The 20,226-nt window shown below is 46.3% G+C and overlaps 1 protein-coding gene across 1 annotated transcript in view; it reads left to right on the top strand.

The window, feature by feature from the left end:
* ADCY8 (adenylate cyclase 8) overlaps positions 1-20,226 on the top strand; it is a 259,560-nt gene that overhangs the window by 182,378 nt on the left and 56,956 nt on the right. The window contains exons 10-12 of the mRNA XM_021688464.1: positions 8,321-8,522; positions 10,631-10,720; positions 19,040-19,212. Of these exons, the coding sequence (XP_021544139.1) occupies positions 8,321-8,522; positions 10,631-10,720; positions 19,040-19,212 (465 nt within the window). The remainder of the gene's footprint in view (positions 1-8,320; positions 8,523-10,630; positions 10,721-19,039; positions 19,213-20,226) is intronic.

The following is a 20,226-nucleotide window of genomic DNA, read 5'->3' as shown; positions in this document are numbered from 1 at the left end:
TCCAGGGCTGGAAATATACAAGACAAGCCTGGAACATCTTGTCCTATTAGAAAATAAGGAAGCCATCAAGTTTATTCACCATGTCTAAAGGACTCGGAAGCCACACTGAAGAAGTTCTCATTGTTCCAAGATGGAATAACTTGAGCTTCAGTATGGATAATTGTTAAAACATTCAATGAAAATCCAGCAAATATTTTTAACTTTATGAGTTTATAATGACATTTTTAGAAGTTGGATGGATTATAGAGAACTGATTGGTTATCTTGGAAAGAACAAAAGAAAAAGAAAGAAAGGGAGGGAGGGAGGGAGGAAGGAAAGAAAGAAAGATGTTTTCTGTCTTTCAGGCATGAAGTGTACCACGAACTCACCAAATAGTAGGTGAGTGAAATATCATAAAATTATTCATGCTAATAGTTTTTAAAGAAATTTTAGAATTAAAATACTGCCATTTTCCAACATCCCAGTGAATTAATGGATCTAAGAATTGAGCATCAGAGGACGTTATTAACACAGAAGGAGAGACAGCCTTGTCTCCTGATGGGAGAAGAACATAACATGTTTATAGTCTTACCAAAAGGATTAAACCTAAGTCTGATCAGGCCTTTGAATCCAGCTTCCAATTTGCGGGAATCATGGAGGATAAAGGACGTTGAATGAGTCTGCAAAAGTAAAATCCAGGCAGTGGGAAATGCTACAGGTCAAGGGCACATATTCTTCAATAAAAACATTGTGAAGAAAATAAAGGGATAAAGAGAGAACCTGCAGATTTTTTGGAAGACTTGATAAAACAATTTAATTTAAAAATGAGCACAACTAAACTGTACTGTCTAAATATAGATGATAAAACTATAAAGGAAAGGAAAGTGATTGATTGAGGGTAGGAGAGAGGGTTATAACGGAGCCTGGGGATGGGCTTTCAGAGTGCCCAACAAAGTTCTGTTTTGTGAACTCAGTGGTCATTACAAAGGCGGACATATTATAATAGCTAATTAAGCTATACTCTGGTGTGGTTTTCTGTGTTTATGCTTCATTTTACAATTTAAAGTCTTTAGTGAGAGAGAGAGGGAGAGAACGAAAGACTGTACCTCTGCTAAATTGAATGCCTCTTATGAGCTAGACGTGCGTTAGATGCTGGGAATCTATCAGTGAACAAAAAAGACAAAAAAAGTGCTCTCCTGGATCTTATAATCTAGTGGTAGGAGTCAAAGAAATAATCAAAATATATGCATATGTCTAGATGTAGATGCCATCTATGTAGCTACTTATATGCTGTATAGAGGTACATATGTAGATATGTTTATGCCCTGCATATAGATAACATATATACTATGTATGCAGATCTGTATTTGCTATTGCAGTGAATGAATGAATCAGGAAAGGTACCAGGGAGTGCCATAAGAGGATGGGCATCCCGCCTCCCCAAGAACTATGTGCGGCCTCAAGTCTCAGGGATGGTCTCAGGGTGGTGAGCTGTGAGTGATGGCAGGGTCTTGTCAGATTCACCCAAACTCCCTGGACTCCCCTCTTGACTCCTGCCAGTGGAGAGTTGGGGGCCAAGAAGGGCCCTATCTGGTGGATGCTCCCTCCCGACTCCTGGATTCCCAACAAACATCCTTTATGTGCCTGTTTGTGCTGGACACCATGCTGGACGCTGCAGGTACACAGTCCTGGTCCCTACCATCATAAAGCTCACGGTCTGACGGGCGGAAAGGCAATTAGCCGAACAGCTAGAATACGGTACAAAGACTCTTACGATAGGGCAAGTATAAGGTGGAAGAGGATGTGTAGGAGTGAGGTGAGGAAAACAGATCAAGGCAGTCGTCCCAGAGGAGGTGACACTGTCATCTCAACCCCCTCCTGAAGGACTTGCCAGGTCCGGAAGAGGACTGAGATGGAGGGGGCGGGGAGACTGGAAAGTGAGTGTCTGGAGGTGAGGGGTTTGTAAGCCTTGCTGAGGAATTGTGACAGGTTGGCAGAGAAGATATTATCGAAGCTTTTCACTGAAGCAGTGATGAGGTCAAATTTGTGTCTAGAAGGATCACACTAACATGGAAAATGGACAGGTGGAAGGGCCTATGGTTGGGGAGACCAGTAGAAGGCAGGTGCAAAACTCTGGGGTGAGAAATGGTAGGGACAAGGTGGTGGTGGTGGTGGTCATGGAGGTGGGGGGGACCAGAGAGGAAAAATTTGCCAGATAGTTAAGGCAGAGATGGACTGGGTTGTGAGGAATGGGAGACCGAGAGGAGCCCAGGGCGGACCTGAGGGTCTGGACTAGCACTGGGACAGAAAGGGTCACTGTGCCAAAGAGGAAGGGAGTATGGCACTTCTCGTGGCCCGGGCAGGCTCCCTTCCCAACGGCCTTGACCAGGGAGGTGAGCCAGCCCTGATGCCCGATTCCTGGCTTCAGGGGAAGAGACCTGGTTCCTTGGGCAGCAGCTGGTGGGCAGTAGTCTCTGACTCTGGGGTGCAAGCTGAAATACCAGCCAACATCCTGAGCTCACTTGCACAGCTGAAGAGAAAAAAATGACAATGAAGAAAACATCCCAAGCCGATCTCTGACCAGACAGGCCACATGTTGTGGGGACTGAGGGGCCCCTTTGCCCCAGACACAGCACAAGCTTTCATCAATGTGTGCTTGTTTCCTCTCCAGCTCATTTTGTGTCTGATTGATTTTTTGTGACTAAACAGATGGCAGGTGCCTTTCACTAACATTTCTTCCGTCATGGAATTTTTAGCAGGGGAGGCAGGCTCTCCTCATATGACCACAGCCGACTCTCAGCCCCCAAAGCAAAGTGTAATGGACCCTGGCCTGCATAGTGCTCGCTTGGCTCTTTGCTCTAATTTCCTCATGCTCGCAGATGTTCCTCTCCCAGAGGGGTAAACTGAGGAAAGAACAGATAATTTCTTTTGTGATTATAGAACAGTGTAGCTCAGTCTGCAAGCATGGTGATGACGGGGTGGAGGACAGACAGCAAGGAAGGTGGGGAAGTGGGAAGGAAAGAAGGCGAAAGAGAAAATATGCAAGAAAAGAGGGAGGCTAGGAAAAAAGAAAGAAAGAGGCCCTGGGTCTTACTACTTTCTGTGCATCTCACTAGCTGTATGTACATATTTGACCTCTCCGGAGCCTCGATTTTCTCATTTGTAAAATGGGAATAACAATCCCCATTTCCCAAGGTTGCTGTGAGAATTAAAAGAACCATATCCATTTTGATAAATTCTGGTTCCCTTCCCTTTCCTGAGCCATAGTATTTTCATCTGTTGAAGTGGCTAAGAATACCTACCTCTCAGGGTTGCTATGAGGCTCAGATGTACTATTGTACTCATAGGCTCTTTGCAGATTCTGAAAGGTGGTATAAATATCATCTTTGGGTATGATCCGACTTTCTGTTTCCTACTGCACTCCAAGCCGGTAGAGGCTGTTCACTTATCCCCATTGATCCCCACCTCCCCAGCAAACACCCAGTTGTGATACCAACCCAGACTCTGTTTTAAAGACAGACTATGGGGAGCAATTAGAACTTAATGTCTAGAAATGATTTGGAGAGAGCTGTTTGCAAATCCCTTATCATTTCTTTCAGATTGATTTCAGAAATGAGAGGTTTCCTTTCCTCTTATGGACACCAACAATGCAAAGCAAATTCAGAACCCCTGGACGCCTAAGTAGTTTTATAATTAGATTAAAAAACTACAACTGGTTGCTACAATGTTTATGTGTGCAGGAGATGATAGCTGAAGAGCTGCTGCAGAGATTCTTAGAGGAATTTTATAGGCAGCGCCAGCATCTCACATCTTATAATTAATACCCTTCCCATTGGTTTTCTGGATTTCACTGTGAATAGAGGAGAACTAATGTTTCTTTGAGTTCGTCTTACGTGCTAAGCATACTGCTTTATTACTTTAACCTCAGAGCCTCCTTAAAAAGTGGGCTTAATAATTCTGGTTTTGCAGACTAAAAATATGATACTCAGAAGAGTTAGTTACCTTGCCCAAGGCTGTGCCACTGGTTAGGTTTTGGAGCTATGGGTTCAGACACCCAGGGTTTTGTTCGCTCTTGCCACTCACTAACCCACATGCCCGCCTTTTACCTCCTGTCTTAGCTCCTTTAGGAGCTGTCACAAAATACTACGGACTGCGGGCTTATAAACAGCTCACACAGTTCTCACAGTTCTGGAGGCTGGAAGTCCAAGATCAAGACACTGGCACATTCAGTGTCTGGTGAGAGCCCCCTCTGCCTAGTTTGTATGTGTGTCCTCACGTGGAGGACGGGGCCAAGGAGCTCTCGGGGGGCCTCTTTTATGAGGGCATTGGCCCCATTCATGAGGGCTCCACCCTCATGACCTCATCACCTCCAGTGCCCCACCTCCAAATACCATCACATTGGGCATTACGATTCAAGATCCACATTTGGGGAAACACAAGCCCTCAGTCCACAGCTCCTCCCTTTCCTTTGTTTCAGTGAACCCAGAAGGAAGTGCTGATCACTTAAAATGGTGTTGGGGCAGAGGTGGGTTCTGTGTGCCAATCCCACACACAGCCCACCAGCATACCAAAACACCCCACCAAAAGTCGACCCAGAAGCACAATAGCTAAATGGGCAACAAAGTGTCAGTTTTGTAAACTGCCAAGCAAATGCTTGCTTTGCCTGTGCAAAACTTATGGTAAAGGCTGGAATACAGAATGTGGTTGAAGTCAAGAGACCACATGGTGTCCATTCTGAATCTCCTGGCTCTCTACTTGTGTCCCCTGCTCCACCTTCCCATGCCAGTGTGGGATCTCACTGCTGTGATGCCGAAGAAGACCAGTGTGAGGCGCACCCTCCCATCGCCAAAGGAACAAAGAAGATCTGGGCAGTTGCCTATTGGTACTTCCTGGGGACACCTGAGCCTCGTTGCTCAGGAGGAGATGGCTAGTCTTCTTCTTACAGAGAAGGTCCTGGTTCTGGCTTCCCAACCATCTTAGTGGATCTACAAGGAGGGGAGGGCAAGCAGCAGAACTTCACATAAACCTTGAACTTTAACACTGGCCCTGCCTTCCAAGAAGAGCCAGGTCCCCTGAACATCCGGGATAGGCTCTGATCAGGCCAATGGCAGACTCCTTCCAGAGGTTGGGGGCAGGTAGAGGGGCAGGAGGGTGGCCGGGAATCCCTTTCCCTATGAAGGCTGGTGAGCGGAGGAACAGCATCTTCTTTCCCCAAAAAAGTGTAAGTCAGTGAGTGTTTATTGAGTGTTGTCTGTGTGCTCAGCTCTATAGCAGGTGTCATGGAAGAATCCAGAGAAAAACTGAGCCTTGAAGGATAAATGAGACATTCCCCAGGAGAGAGCACAGGAGAAGAAGCACAGTCCTTAGGTCACATGCCTGAGTGTTGCCCATGGAGGGCGGAGAGGCTAGAGTGGAAGCCCAGAGCAGCCCCCACAGCCCTGCACATTGCCATGGAGGTCCGAAGACTATCCGAATGGCAGTAGGGGCCGCAGAAGAGTCTGAGGCTCCTGCTGAGCGACTCTCAACGTCGTCTTTGCCGGCTTTGCTTCTGCCTCACACTTTGAAACAAGGCATTCATATTCTTGGTGGCTGCCTCGCGGTGTCGAGATGCATCAGCCTCGAAATTGGCCCCTTTTCTCTGGGGACTGTCTGACAAAAGCGATCCTCCTCCATTTGCCTCCCCTGGGTGCCCCAGAATAATGGTGTGCTGTTCAGGAGTGTGTTTCCAGCCCGTTTGGGGGGAAGTTTCCCATCTGCCCAGAGCCCTCTGGGAACCCACTGCTACACAGACCTTCTGTTCTTATCTAGAACTCCTGCAGAGACTTCCTGTCAAGGTGATCTATAAAACCAAAACTGTGCAAGTATTTTTTTTTAAAAGGAAAATATAAAACCTTCAACAATAAAAGCTGGGGCTGTGGGGAGAGCGACTTGTCAGCCTTTGCGATGCTTGAGCATGCAGAGGGATTTGCCACTCTTGGTTACCCACCCACCCCCCTTGCAAATGTCTTCCTCCTGGCTGTCCTGATGCCATGCACTCTTTCTCTCCTGCTCATTTGACTACATTTCCTAAATTCCTTTTGCTGCCTTCTCTCCTTCCAGCCCATCAGCTTCTTCTGTAGCTTCATCTGTAGTGCTCTTACCTCTTACCGTCCTTGGGCAAACTCCTCCCTTCTCAGATCTTCAACCGCCACCTGTTCACTCCAGACCCAGAATTCCACATCTGTCCCTCCAACTGTCTAGCCATCTGCATGTCTCTAGCTGGATGACCCACAAGCATCAGAAATTCAACTGGCCCCACATCAAATTCATCATCCTTATCCTCTATGGATCAGCTTCTCTTCCTGAATTTACCAGTTTAGATGGTAAAAGCATGAGTATGATCCTTAATGACGCCACTCTGCCACACACCTCCGCACACATACAAAAAACACTTAACTAGGATTATTGACATGTCTCTCCCCGAACCTCCCAGTTATCCATGCTGCTACCTTATGTCCCTCCCTTGGTAACTCAGGCGCCAACCATCGAAACCTCTTCTAAACCCCTTCTCTTCTCTTCACTCCATCCTTCATCTCCCACCATGGTTGCCCTTCAGATACACAGATCCGACCCGGTCCTTCCTGATTAAACATCTGGAATATCTGTGCATCGCCTCCATGCAGAACTTTCTACACAGCATGTATGAGACCCTCTCACTCTCCAGCCCCACAACCTCACCACCTGGATTAGTGGAACTTCTAAACACTGGTCACTCTTACTCTCCTGCTCCTTACTTTTCCCTCCCTAAAACCCTCTCTTCAACTTCCAAGGCCTGACCCAAATGTCACTTCTTTTGTGAAGCCTCCCTTGGTTCCTTTTCCTGCTTTCTAAATGCTGGTTGCTCAAACCCCTTTATAGATCATAGCATATTATCCAATAGTTCATCGTGTATATGTCCATATTCTCCTCTAGATTATGATCTCCTAGAGGATGGGGAAGATCTGTCCTGGTGCTTACCGCGGTATCTGGGAAGAAGATTGTTGAATGAATAAGTAAATGACACCACAGAATCCAAAAAAAAGATGACAGCACACGTGGGAGGTCTGTCACTCACCAAAATGATTAGAATGGCACAGTGGACTTTAAATCTTAGCTCTAACACTAACCAACTCAGCGACCTCTGGGAAATTGCGTTTCTCTTAGCCTTAAATTTCACCTGAAAAAAGAGAGATCAAGAGACTTCATAAGTCTGTACCAGGGAATGGAAATCAGCTATTATGTAAAGAGCTTAGCATTTTGTCTAGCACATAGTCAGAGCTCCGTGCATTACTGACACTAGTGTTATTAATAATAAATATATGATAATCCAAGCAGAATGATAGTAAGGCATTGTTCACTAAATGCATGTTGATTGAGCACCAACCAGTGGAAGATGCTAAAGCCAAATGGATGGACTTCACTGTAGAGAGGGAAGGGCCACTTCCATGAAGGTACCCTTCAATGTGCAACAGTTGGCTGGTTGAAAGAGAAGTAGAGAAATGAGACACGAATGGCTGGACAGAGAATAGAGAACGAGGGATGAATTCCCAAGGAGAAGCAATATGCCTGCTGAGAGTTTGGTTGGTAAGGAGAGGAAGCAGTCAAAAATGCCTCCAGAGATGGAGTTTGAGATCACCAAGTTGCTGGAAACAGCCTGACACCCCGCAGAGGTGTCCAACGGACAGGGCTACCATGGGACAGAGCTTTGGTGAGACCTTGAAGCTCAAGATGTATACTTGGGAGTGATGTTGAAGCCTTGGGCAAGGATGAGTTCTCCTACCTACAACTCAAATTGTACCCTTACCCATGTCTCAAGTGGCACATAGTATATTCCCTGCAAACCTTGATAATCACTAACCAAACTGAGCAACTTGGAACAGGTGCCAAATTCAGTTCTTGGCATCAGAGTAAACCAAGAGGGAAAGTGTTTCATAAAACACACCTCAAAGGGAAAGGGCATGTGGGTCCCTCCCACAGCCTGGGTACTGAGATAAAATTCCAGTGGTATGTTGCTTTGGCAACAGTTGCCTAGTGAGAAAGATGATGATAGAAGAAGCAAAAAAAAAAAAAAAAAAAAAAGGCAGGAACAATAAATCATGCCAAATATTTCATGGTCGTTTCAAAGTTTCTCGATAGAATATTCTAGGGATGGATGTAATAAAAATGTCTCCTGCTAATTTTTCTTGAACAAACAGAACTTTGGAGAATTATTGGGTGCCAGGGGTGGGGAAGGGTAGTTATGAATGTGATTACCAGTGTTGCCCAGTGAGTGAAGATCAGACAATTGATGCCGTGTGACCCAACGTTCTGGGTTTCCCTGCAGGGTGATGCCAATGGCCATCCAGTTTTCCATCCTGATTATGCTGCACTCGGCTCTGGTCCTCATCACCACAGCAGAGGATTATAAGTGTTTGCCCCTCGTCCTCCGGAAAACTTGCTGTTGGATTAACGAGACCTATTTGGCCCGGAACGTCATCATCTTTGCATCCATCTTGATTAACTTCCTGGGCGCCATCTTGAATATCGTAAGCATTCCAAACCCACCAACCCTCTGGCTTCTCGCATGCAGGCAGGAATGTAGGGTTTATGGAGCCTGCAGCTTCTTTGATTGCCTTGGTACCACTTACCTTCAAGTGCCTGGTGCAGCCCCAACCTTAGGGATAGAGAACAGAGATGCGGCTACTATCAGAGCTGTGCATCTTACTGGTGGCAAATTGTGTTTTTCCCAGGGGGGGGTGGTTATCTGCTCCAAAGGAGCGTAAACGCCCTAAAGTTTCTATATTGTCAGTGCCCAACCAATTATAATCGTGAATCAAAGTTCCCTTTAATTAAGTACCTACCTGCTATGTGCCATGCACTGAAGGAGGAGCTGTACGTGTTTTTCTTAATAAATCCTCACATAAACCCCGTGAGGTAAGTCTCCTTATCCCCACTTTATGGCTAAGGAAACTGAGGCTCAGAGACATGAAATAACTTGCTAATAAGGTCTGTCTGACTCCACGACTCATGCTCATTCTCAAATGCTAAATTGTATCTCTGGGAGTGGGGGTGGGGTGGGGAGTGGAAATAAAAGAGCTGTCATTTCTTGAGCACCTACTATGTGCTACAGGTAGGTATTAACGTTCCCATGCAATGGGTAAGGAAACTGCACTTCAGGAAGCTTGAGATCTTGCCTATGACTTTCTAAGGGTTCATATTGGATGTGACACATGGAACTTGGATGATTCTCTAGCTGCCATATTTATCACTGTTTTTAATTTGGTGATCCATGTTTTAATGATTTCATTTTCTCTCTAGAATGGTAACATGATAGTGACAGCATTTTTTGTGTATATACAAACAGTCTGTGTTGTCCAAGGCTTAGTTAGTCTAGATTTTAGGAGTGATCTGTCTGATTCCAGGTTTTGAACTTGGCACATTGAGAGAGGCCAATGGAGGCATCCATCTTGTGGCTGAGCCCATCATTGTGCCCTTTGGGCCTGAGGGAGGGTCTCCACGTGTTCAGGGACCCAAACTGGGGACTCCCACAGTTGTCAGCCTGTGAGTTGGAGGCTTATACTGCCTGAAATTCATTGTCCAGAATGGCCCCGTAATTACTTACAGTCTATGTTGCCCAAGCTCCGTGGTTGGCCTTGTAGGAAAGGATTCTATGGGATAAAGAAAAAGGAAAATCCTAACCTAATTAAAGTCATCATCTAATGAATATTTTATAGATTATTGCAATTGAAAGTGGAAGTGCTTAGGAGCATTGATCATGGTCTGCGGAGGCGTAGCCAGGATCTCAAGGCTTGAGGAATCAGGTATTTCTGGGGTGCAGGATCTGGAAATAAATTCAGTGATTCAGGTCAGTGTTACCTCTGGGCCACGCAGGCCAGAGTGGTGCAGCAGGAAGTTCAGAGGCTTTGGAGTCAGATAGACCTGCCATCAAATCTCAGCTGTACCGCTTACCAGCTCGGTGATCCCAGACAAGTTACTTTACTTCTCGGAGTTTCATATTTTTCTATTGTAAAATGGGGATAAAAACAGTAGCTACATCACAAGGTGGTTGTAAGGCTTTTTTGTCCGAAGTGTCTGGCACAGAGGAGGCGTTCAGCCAATGGCAGCTACTCTTTCCCGAGCACCGCAAAAATCTGCCGCAGTTTCTGGCCTAGGGAATGCCCACCACCCCCCTTACCGGCCCCGCCTCATGCTAAGAGTCTTTCTGGAAAATGTGCCCCCCTCAGATCCCTAGAATCCTCCCAGCTGTTGATGAGGAGACAGGCTGCGAGCATCCCCCAGACCTTTTCTCCTGCCATCTGGCTCTCTTCAGAGCCCCACAGGCACTCTCCACCGACCCTACATGAAGGGGCCAGCAGAGCTGTCTTAACCTGGCTTTGGGGCTGGCTTGCAAATGCTTTTTCTGAGCCAGTACCTTTTTTAAAATGAAGGAGGAGAATCCAGCTGGCACCTCCATTCTGGAATGAAGCCCCCTGTAGGGCCTGGTGTGCCCAGGCTCCTGCCGAAGCTCGAAGCTCGGCACACTGCTTTGTTCCCAGCGCTCACACTGACTTTGTTGTTCCTGTGTTGTTTTGTTTTGTTTTGTTTTGTTTTTTGTCGTTGTTGTTGTTCTTCTTCTTTTTTTTTTAATCCGCAGCTGTGGTGTGATTTTGACAAGTCAATACCCTTGAAGAACCTGACTTTCAATTCCTCAGCTGTGTTTACAGATATCTGCTCCTACCCAGAGGTATTTATTCTCAAGCTCCCCTGGGCAAGACTTGGGCCTAGGTACCTCCACCAGCTCCACACAAGGCCTGCTTCCTTCTTCTGCCCCTCCTCCTCCTGCTCTCCTCTTCCTCCTCTCCCTTCTCTGCCTTTCCTTCTCTCCCCTGCCTCTTTCCCACCCTACTTCTAGCCTTTCCTGATTCTCCCTTCTTCTTCCTCCTCCTTTCTTCCTTCTTCACCTGTACCTCTATCCATTTTCCTCTTCCCCTTCCCCCCCCTCCCCTACTCATTTCCCCTTCTCATCTCAAAATCCTAGAGCAGAATGTGCTGTTGTTCCCAATGTAAGGCAGAGTTATGGCTCAAATGGTATTTGCTGCCTTCAAGAAGGAGGGAAGGAAGGAAGAGAGGTAGGGGGAAGGGAGGGAGGAAGGAAGGAAGGAAGGGGAAAGGGAGGAGAGAAAAAAGGAAGGAAGGAAGGAACAAGGAAGGAAGGAAGGGAAGAAAGGGAGGAGAGAAAGAAAGAGGGAAGAAGAGAAGGGAGGGAAGAGAGGGAGGAAGGAAGGAAGGAAGGGAGGAGAGAAAGAAGGAAAGGGAAGAAGGGAAGGAAAGGAAGGAAGGAAGGATGGATAAAGAGGGGAGGGAGGGAGGAAGAGAGGGAAGGAAGGAGAGAAGGGAGGGAAGGAGGAAGGGGGAGGGAGAGATAGAAGGAAGAAAGCTAATGAGTCACAAACACAGAAAACCACAACTAAACTTAAAGCAAAGAGCAACACCACAGGGTCAGGAGGTGTCCCAGCAGATACCCATCATCATTATGTAAGTCTCACCCTCCCTTGGCCACAGAGCCAGAGGTCTGGCCCTGGGCCTTGGGGTCAGCCTATGGCACTGGACAAAGGACAGTCTTAGGCTGTGTTAGCCATAGCCCAGAACTTTACATTCAGGGGCAGAAGTTCTGGGTCAGGAGAGAGGACAGCTGGGATGTCCCAGCAGACCCCAGCCAACCTCACACCCCAAGGACCCAGGTAGACCCTTGTTCTCTAAGACCTCTCCACCATCTGGGTGGGGGAAAGCTCTGTGTTGTCTCACTGAGGCCCCAGAATCGTTGTGAGAAATGTTCTGAAAAGGGGAGAAAGCATCCTGCCCCGTACAAGTACAGAGCATCTCTTTGATGAGCATGGCATCATTCAATCCTCCAGCTGTAGGGGGCACAGGTGGTTGTTATCTCCATTTTCTAGATAATGTAACAGAGGCCCAGAGAGTAACTTGTTCAGTGCCACCCAGCACCACTCCTGCCTGCCTTCCATCCTCCCTCACGTCTTTCCTTCCTTCTTTCTTTCTGTCCTTCTCTTCTTAATTCAGTTCTCGAGACTTGGAACTGCAGTTCAAACCCTATCTGGATTGTTCTTGACTTCATGCTTCTGCATCCAGGCTCAGTCCTCCATCCCTAGGGGGGAAATAGGCTTTTCTTAAGGAAGTCCAGGGCAGGATGGGACTAGCTCTTGTTGGGGGACCTCCTCCCACCAAGTACCAAGAGAGCAGAGACTTCATGGACTCTGTGGGCCACCAGCTCCCTGAGAACATCTCAGTTTGGGGGGCATGAGCAGTGTTCCAAGAGGCAGTGAGTTGGCCACCCATCAGCTGTGGAGAGTTAGGCAAAGCTGGATTTCACTCCCGGCTGAACCCCTTCACCTGCTAGCAGTGGAATCGTGAGTCAGCTCTTCTTCTCTCTGAACCTGAGCTTCCTTGTCTGGAAAGTGGGAAAAATAATATCTTCTTCACACGGCTCTTGTGGAGTTAGGGAATATCATGTTGTCATGGTGCCTACCTAGATGAGTTAGCAGATGTGGAGCTCCAATGTGTCATCTGACATGAAGTTGGTGTTCGTGAGCTATTCATCTGGGCTTCCACATCGCTCTAAAACAGTGCATACCCTTGACCCCAGACCTAAACTCCCAAACTCAGGACCACAGCACTCATGGGTTTGCCAGTCCTAAGAAAGTGGCTTTTGGATTACATATCATCTCTGTGCTTTGGTTTCCTTATCTATAAAATGAGGAGGAAACTAGTACCTTCCTCAAGGGCAGTTGTGAGGATTAAGGGCATTAATCCATGTAAAGTGTCCAGGGTAGCATCTAGCACAAAGTGTCTGTTCATTAAACATCAGCCATGATGTATCTCTGATTTCTTGTAAAAAGGTTTTGAGCCTGCACCACTGAGACACGTTTATCTCTAAGTGACATTCCTGTATCACTGTGCTACTGTATCATGTACATTATGGAACATATTCAAAATGTAGAAATGTTAAAAATGAGATAAATAAAATAAGAGTTTCAATACTTTCCTCCCACAAACAAAGGATCATCTTGCTCAGGGGTGAGCAAACTGTGGCCTCTAGCCAAATTCTACCTGCCACCTGTTTTGTAAGTAAAGTTTTATTGGGGCCTAGCCACACCCATTTAGTACCAATTGTCTATGGCTAGTTTTTTTGGGTAAAGATTTATTTATTTAATTAGAGAGAGAGGGAGAGAGCACGCACGAGCGGGAGGAGGGGCAAGGCAGAGAGAGAGGGAGAGTCCTCAAGTAGACTCCATGCTGAGCGTGGAGCATAATGGGGACTCAATCCCAGGACCCCAAGATCATGACCTGAGCAAAATCAAGAGTCGGCGCTCAACCAACTGAACCCCCCAGGTGCCCTGTCTATGGCTACTTTGATAGTACAATTGGCAGAGTTGAGTAGCTGCAAGAGATGGTGTGGGGCCCAGTGAGCCAAAATATTTACTATCTGACCCTTTACAGAGTTTGCCAACTCCTGGCATCCCCCCAGATGCAGGCATCCCACTGGCCTGAAAGATGGGGATCTGGACTCTTTCCATCACCATCTACCACCAACGGCCTGATTTGACTGACCAGTTGCCATCCTGATATATACATGGTTGTGCCTCCCTACCTAGGGATTTGTCCACCAAACAAGAAGGAATTAGACCTTCAGACCTTGTAAAAGACTTATTCACACACAATGCCTCCCAGCACTTACACTCGTGTGTCCCCAAATCCCTTGATCTCTTTGAGCTTTGGCTTCCTCATCTGTGTACCTAACCTCTCTACCTCACCCCATGAGAAACAGGACTCAGTCTGAAAGCATGTGATATAAACATATCATATAAACATGGATGATGTGGTGTAAACATAAGAGGCTGTTCTAATATATGGTATCAAGTATAATTTAGTCTTGAACTGGAGCTTGCCAATTACTCAAAATGGATGAAGATACAGTAAATGACAGTGAAGAAAGCTGCATTCCAACTATGATGTGAGAAATCATCTGGGGGAAGGAAGAGACACAGTTTGCGAAACGAATGCTGATCACACGCACAAACCCAGAGTGTGGTTATCTCAACACCTGCACGGGGTTCTCAGCAGGCTCGATAGGAAGACCTTCATTTTAGAGTCAAGCCCCTTTATTATATGCGCTGGCACATTTGAATAAATAGTCAACTGTATTTGCAGGAACAGTTAGAGCTTGCTAACGTTTTGAAGTGTCCCTGAGAGCCAATCTCCCACAGGGATGTCATTATCTGTGTCTTTGCTCATTAAATATTTGCTGTCTAGATGAAGAGGGGAGAAGAAGGGGGGGGGGGATTGAAAGAGGAAGACAAGAGGGAGAAAAATCAAAAAGGAAGCAGAAAGAGGAAGAGAAACAATGAAAAGAAAAGAGAATCCATGATCAAGCAAATAGGCAGATTTTTTTTAAATTCCAAAAGTGACGATAAAAACTGGTGCTTTCATTTCTCTGGTTAACTCCTTAGTTGGGAGTCCAAACCCCGAGTGGTCTTGGAGGAAACTTTATTCAGGGTGGTCAGAAATCCCCAGCTGCTATTCAGGATAAAATTAGGTTTTCCCACGTTCCCGCAGCAGCAGGCCCACCAAAATATTCAAACAAAGGAGTGTCAAATGGCTTTGCAGTAATTTCAGAACTTTTTCTAGTTGAACAGAGGGCTGTTACATGAGCCCATTTTGTTTCTGCACAGAGCCGATCAGATGTTATGGCTAAATATATAAAGAAGATTGATGTGTTTTTTCCCAAGTGATAAATCAGTTTTTGGAATTGCCTTTCCCCACAAAGAGCCCAAAAGCCATAAAGGCACAGGATGATCCAAAAGCCAACAAGCCCACCTTGCTGAAGCTTAGATTTCAAGTCTTTAAGGACATTAACAGAACATGGGAAACAGAACAGGTATGGGAGGCAGAGGCTGTGTGGTGACCTCGAATGAAGGAGGACTCTTCTGCCATTTACTTGCTTTGTAGCTTTAGACAAGTCACTTAACTTCTCTGAGCCTTAGTTTTCTCATCTATATAATGGGATTATTTTTTGTTGCTGTTTTGTGGAGCCCATCACGGGGTTTGAACTCACCACCCTGAGATCAAGACCTGAGTCGAGATCAAGAGTCGGTTGCTTAACCGACTGAGGCACCACTATAATGGGATTATTAATAATATCCATCTCATAAGATTGTTGGGGTGACAAAAAGAGATGACATCCATAAAACACTCATTAAATTTTAGTTTCTTTCTTGTCTCTTTCTTGAAGCCTTTGGTAACGAGGGGAAAATAGTGCCTGCCCAAGTGGAGATCTGAATTTAAGGAAGATAGGGCCATTACAAATTCTTTAAATGCACAATGTTCTGTGCTCCAAACATGAGATTATCTACATGATCATGTGTCCGATGTATGACTAAAAACTTGAACAGGCCATATTTTCATAGCCTGTTTCCCTCTCATAATCTCGCTCTCCTGGCCTCACCAATTGTTTCCAAGATGGTGACCACCTTGCATTGCATCGTTCTCAGGGAGCCAGATCCTTCAAGACCCTGCACTTGTTGCCCATGCTTAGGGAGTGGCCTTGGAGGGCACACACTTAATTCCAACAATGTCACCATCTTCCTCTCTGCTGATCGTTGTTAGCTGACAGCGTATACTTCCTAGATATATGTTTCACAATTTCAAATTGCTGTCCTCTGGAAGCACATTTAGTTTCTGAAAGTCACTGAGATGCATGATCTGGCTGGACATCACTGTTCAAGAATCAAACACAGGCTGCATTTTTATATTTTTCAAAAATGGACTCTGATGATGATTTACAAAAATTTGAGTTCAGTCATCAAAGAAGCACAGCCAAGACAAGGACATAGTCTTGCAAGTGACTGCATTGAATCAACCAGTAAGCACTGCCAAGATAAGCATCATCCTACATTTTTAAAAATACTGTGTAGTAATGCCTTTCCATGTCTCCTTGCGGAATAAAGTGCAGACATCTCAGCAGTACATACAAGAGTTTCTGCAACGTGGCTTTGCCTCCTATCTCTGCCCTGCCACACCTGTGAACCCCTAATGTTCAGGACCCTTTCAGGGGGCACTCTAGAAGCTATGGAGCACCTGAGTTCCTGGGCTAACTTAAAAGAACACAGAGACTATTGGTCGTTTGACAGAAATTTAGTCATTGTGTTGAGCCCAGCAACCTTCCAAGTTGTAGGAAACATGCAATTTATGGGCCCAGATGCAGCTGAAAGAGAGGTTTTCACAAAGTCATAATACTTCGTAGCTTCCTGTTCCTCTCCATTTCCTGGTCTCACTCCCACTATTCATTCAAGCCAGAAAAGAGATAGAGGAAAAACTCCTGATGTTATTTACCCAGGGTCCTCATACCTTTGATGTCCTATGGTTTACAGCATCACCATAAGGTTCAACTTTAAAGCAGAAAGTTTCCTAAACTGTGCAAGGCAGTGAGCAAGGTGGTTCTTTTCAGTGGAATGGAGGGTGATAACAGAGCTGCCAAGAGGACACTAACACCGTCGATGGAGGCAACAAAAAGAGAAAGATCCACCAATCCATTGTGCAAACATGGGACTATATTTAACTACTATGACTTCAGATGTCTTGGCAGAGAAAGAAGGAGGGCAACTCATTTGAAACTTACCTGCCTGCCAATGTTACTAGCTCTCTTTATGATTAATTATGTGGTGTTTTGATATACCCAAGGCATTCATTCTATAGATTTGTTCCTTTGTACCTTTGAGTTCATGTCATTCTATCTTCCTAGAATGTTCTCCCTTTTCCCTTTTCTGTCATGTGAATCCTATCCATTCTTCAGATCCAGTTCAAATCCACGTGTCCCGTAAATCCTTCTCCAAACGTGTGTTCCTTCTGCCTCTGTGCTCCATCATATTTGATCACATTGCTGGCAGAGCACATCCCACAGCACTTGGTGTTGGTCTCTCCACGTCAGGTTTACATCTTAAACCACAGGATATGGTCCAGGCAGTCTCTCACCTTGGAATTCCCAATGCCTAACAACATGCCTTGATTGCAACAGCCACTCAGTAAATCCTTATTACACTTCTTAAACTTAACTGTTGTGCCCTCATAAAGTTTTTCTTAAAGGCATAATCATTTTGACAGCTTTGATTTAATACATGATTCATAATTTGCATTGACAAAACCGTGCACAACCCTTCATTATGATGCAGGTAACAATGAAACAAGATGCTTCAGGTCTACCCACCTCTCCTCTATCTGTTAAAATGATGGATTCAGGGCATCAGGATGAGTTACCTGAAAATCTTGCCAAGGGACGATCTTAAAGGAGAGTTGAAGAAAGCTCATCATCCATTTGAGACATGGATGTAATTGGATTTACTAAGAAAGAAAGATAAAAGTAAAGGGTGCCCAGACACAGGGGTCTTTAGGGATAGGCACGCTGCCTTATTCATTCCCAAGTCCACCACATGCACGATAAAGGCACGGGACCTGGCCCTCAGAGGGGTCTCATCAGGGTGCTATCCCCATTTGTTGATATCACTGTTGAAAGTATACATTAATTAGTCGGTTTGACTTAGGAACTCAATAAACGTGTCTTCCATAGTCGCTTGGAGATTTCTAGAAATCTTATGGTTTCCTCTGCCCATCCAGAAACTGTCTCTTCCTGTAATAGGAGAGAGGAGACAGCCAGTTGTTACAAAGAGCCATGCATAAGAGGGCTGAAGTGGATTTTAGGGATTATCAAGCTCAGTGTGTCCACTGGAGTCACATGTATGTGGACAGATTGCTCCCAAGGGAAGGGACCAATCCATTGTGCAAACATGGGACTATATTTAACTAGGTGCCATTTTCCAGTTGTGAGAATTTGAACAATTCACTTAAGCTCTGTGAGCTTCAGTCTCTTCACCTGTAAAGTGGGAATTATGATTCCCATCTTGGCCAGTTATTTTGAAAATTACAAAAGAACCAAGTGCGCCTTGATAACACAACTTTTATTCTTTTTTCCCACTGGAGAGTCAGAATCCAAACCGGACATTCAGAATGCTACAATGGGATGCTTCTGTAAGGGAAAGAGGCTGGGGAGGATCCTACAGAAGGCTGAAATCTGGCTGGGCAGACTGAGCTGTGGGGGCCGCATCAGGATTCCAGCTTGAGTGGCAACTGACTGGCCTTTTGAACAGCTACTTCTTATACAAGGAGATAAATCTTATCCTGAGTGTGGGTGGTGCTATGGAGGAACGAGGCAGTTTCCAGGACTCCTGGAAATGCACACTAAGGCTTCTCAGAGGAGAGGACACTTGTCAGAGAAGTGAGGCTTAGTCACATGGATGAGCTCTGAGCAAGAGGACATGGGATACAGAGCACAGAGGCCCAGGAGAGTCAGGAAACAGCCATGGGAGACGCAGGTAGATGGTGAGGCTGAAGCGTATGTTGGGTTTGGAAAATGAAGGGAAATCTGATCCATGCTGGCCTTGTGAGCTTCCCACTCAGAAAGGAGAACACCATTTGAAGGAATGGTGAGCCGTAAAAGGCCTTCAAGCTGAGGCATGGCATGATGAGGTCTGTGTTTTATAAATTCTAGAGAGAGAAAGAGAGTGTGTGTTCAGTGGGGGTTGGGGGTTGCAAGCAGACAGAGTTGCCGGAAACTGTTCTGGAACCAGAACAGACAATGCTCGGGAGGGGAGGGCTGCCTGGTTGTGAACTCTCTGAAGGAAGTGGAGGCTACAGACTTAGGGTGGCCTGACTGTGGAGTGTGGGGAAGAGAAAGGCAGCAAAGAAGAGACCAGTGGTTCTGGCTTAGGGCTGGTGTGAATGGTCCCCAAACGCCAGGGAGCAGAGGCTCAGGAGGTGGTAAGGAAGTGACGAGTTCTGTTGGGGGCCTGTTGAACTTGAGGGAAGCCTGAGGTCTCCAAAGGGAGGTGCTCAGCCACCATCTGCGTCAGGAGACCCTCTGGCACCCATGCTGAGGGGGGATCGGCCCTCCCGTATTCCTGTTGAGTCTGACCACCTCCCCTCTCTCTGTTTCCAGTACTTTGTCTTCACCGGGGTGCTGGCCATGGTGACCTGTGCAGTTTTCCTCCGCCTGAACTCTGTCTTGAAGCTGGCGGTGCTGCTGATTATGATCGCCATCTACGCCCTGCTGACCGAGACCATCTATGCGGGCCTCTTTCTGCGCTACGACAACCTGAACCACAGTGGAGAGTAAGTGCCCGCAATCACATGCTCAAAATGTGCTCAACCCCCAGTGGGGAATGGAGCCCTTGGGAAGATGATTGAGATGGCATCACTAAAATTTGGGGACTGTTGAATATTTTCTGTTTCTCAGCTCAGGCGCTCGCTAGCTTACAAGTCTAGGCAAAAATCCCTTGTTTTCAATTTTAAAGTTTGGACTGAGTAGTAACTAAAGAGTACCTCCGTTCTCCTTCCTCCGAACCTAATAATTTGTGATTCCTTCCAATTTGACAGCTCTGAGATGCATAGGGTCTGATTATAATTTGGCTGTGACGGTATTAATAGTAGGAGCCACTGTGCATTGAACACTTACTATGCTCCTTGCACTGGATTATTTGTGGAATACAGAAAAGTACAAAAAATAATGTCTCAGCCTAGATTTCTTGCAACAGAGCCGGAGACAAGGCGAAGGGCCAGCACAACTCCAGGGCAGTGAAAGGGAGGGGAAGAGGTCAGGAGGCAAACACAAGCTGACATGGTATTTTGTGGCCATGTGGGTCGTGAAGAGATTGAAAGGAGCCACTCAGGGGCGCCTGGGTGGGTCAGTCGGTGAAGCGTCTGCCTTCGGCTCAGGTCGTGATCCCAGGGTCCTGGGATCGAGCCCCGCGTCGGGCTCCCTGCTCAGCGGGGAGCCTGCTTCTCCCTCTGACCCTCCTCCCTCTCACGCTCTCTCTCTCTCTCATTCTCTCTCTCTCAAATAAATAAATAAAATCTTAAAAAATAAAAATAAAAAATATGGGCGCCTGGGTGGCTCAGTCGGTTGAGCGACTGCCTTCGGCTCAGGTCGTGATCCTGGAGTCCCGGGATCGAGCCCCGCGTCGGGCTCCCTGCTCGGCGGGGAGTCTGCTTCTCCCGCCCCCTCTGCCTGCCGCTCCCCCGCTTGTGCTCTCTCGCACTCTCAAATAAATAAACAGATTTTATTTATTTCTTTGAGAGAGAGAGAGAATGAGAGAGAGAACACGAGAGGGGGGAGGGTCAGAGGGA

This window comes from Neomonachus schauinslandi, chromosome 4 (assembly GCF_002201575.2).
Source record: "Neomonachus schauinslandi chromosome 4, ASM220157v2, whole genome shotgun sequence".
Classification (NCBI taxonomy): domain Eukaryota; kingdom Metazoa; phylum Chordata; class Mammalia; order Carnivora; family Phocidae; genus Neomonachus; species Neomonachus schauinslandi.
The sequence above is the reverse complement of the archived record's forward strand: the minus strand, read 5'-3'. Positions and strand labels throughout refer to the sequence as shown.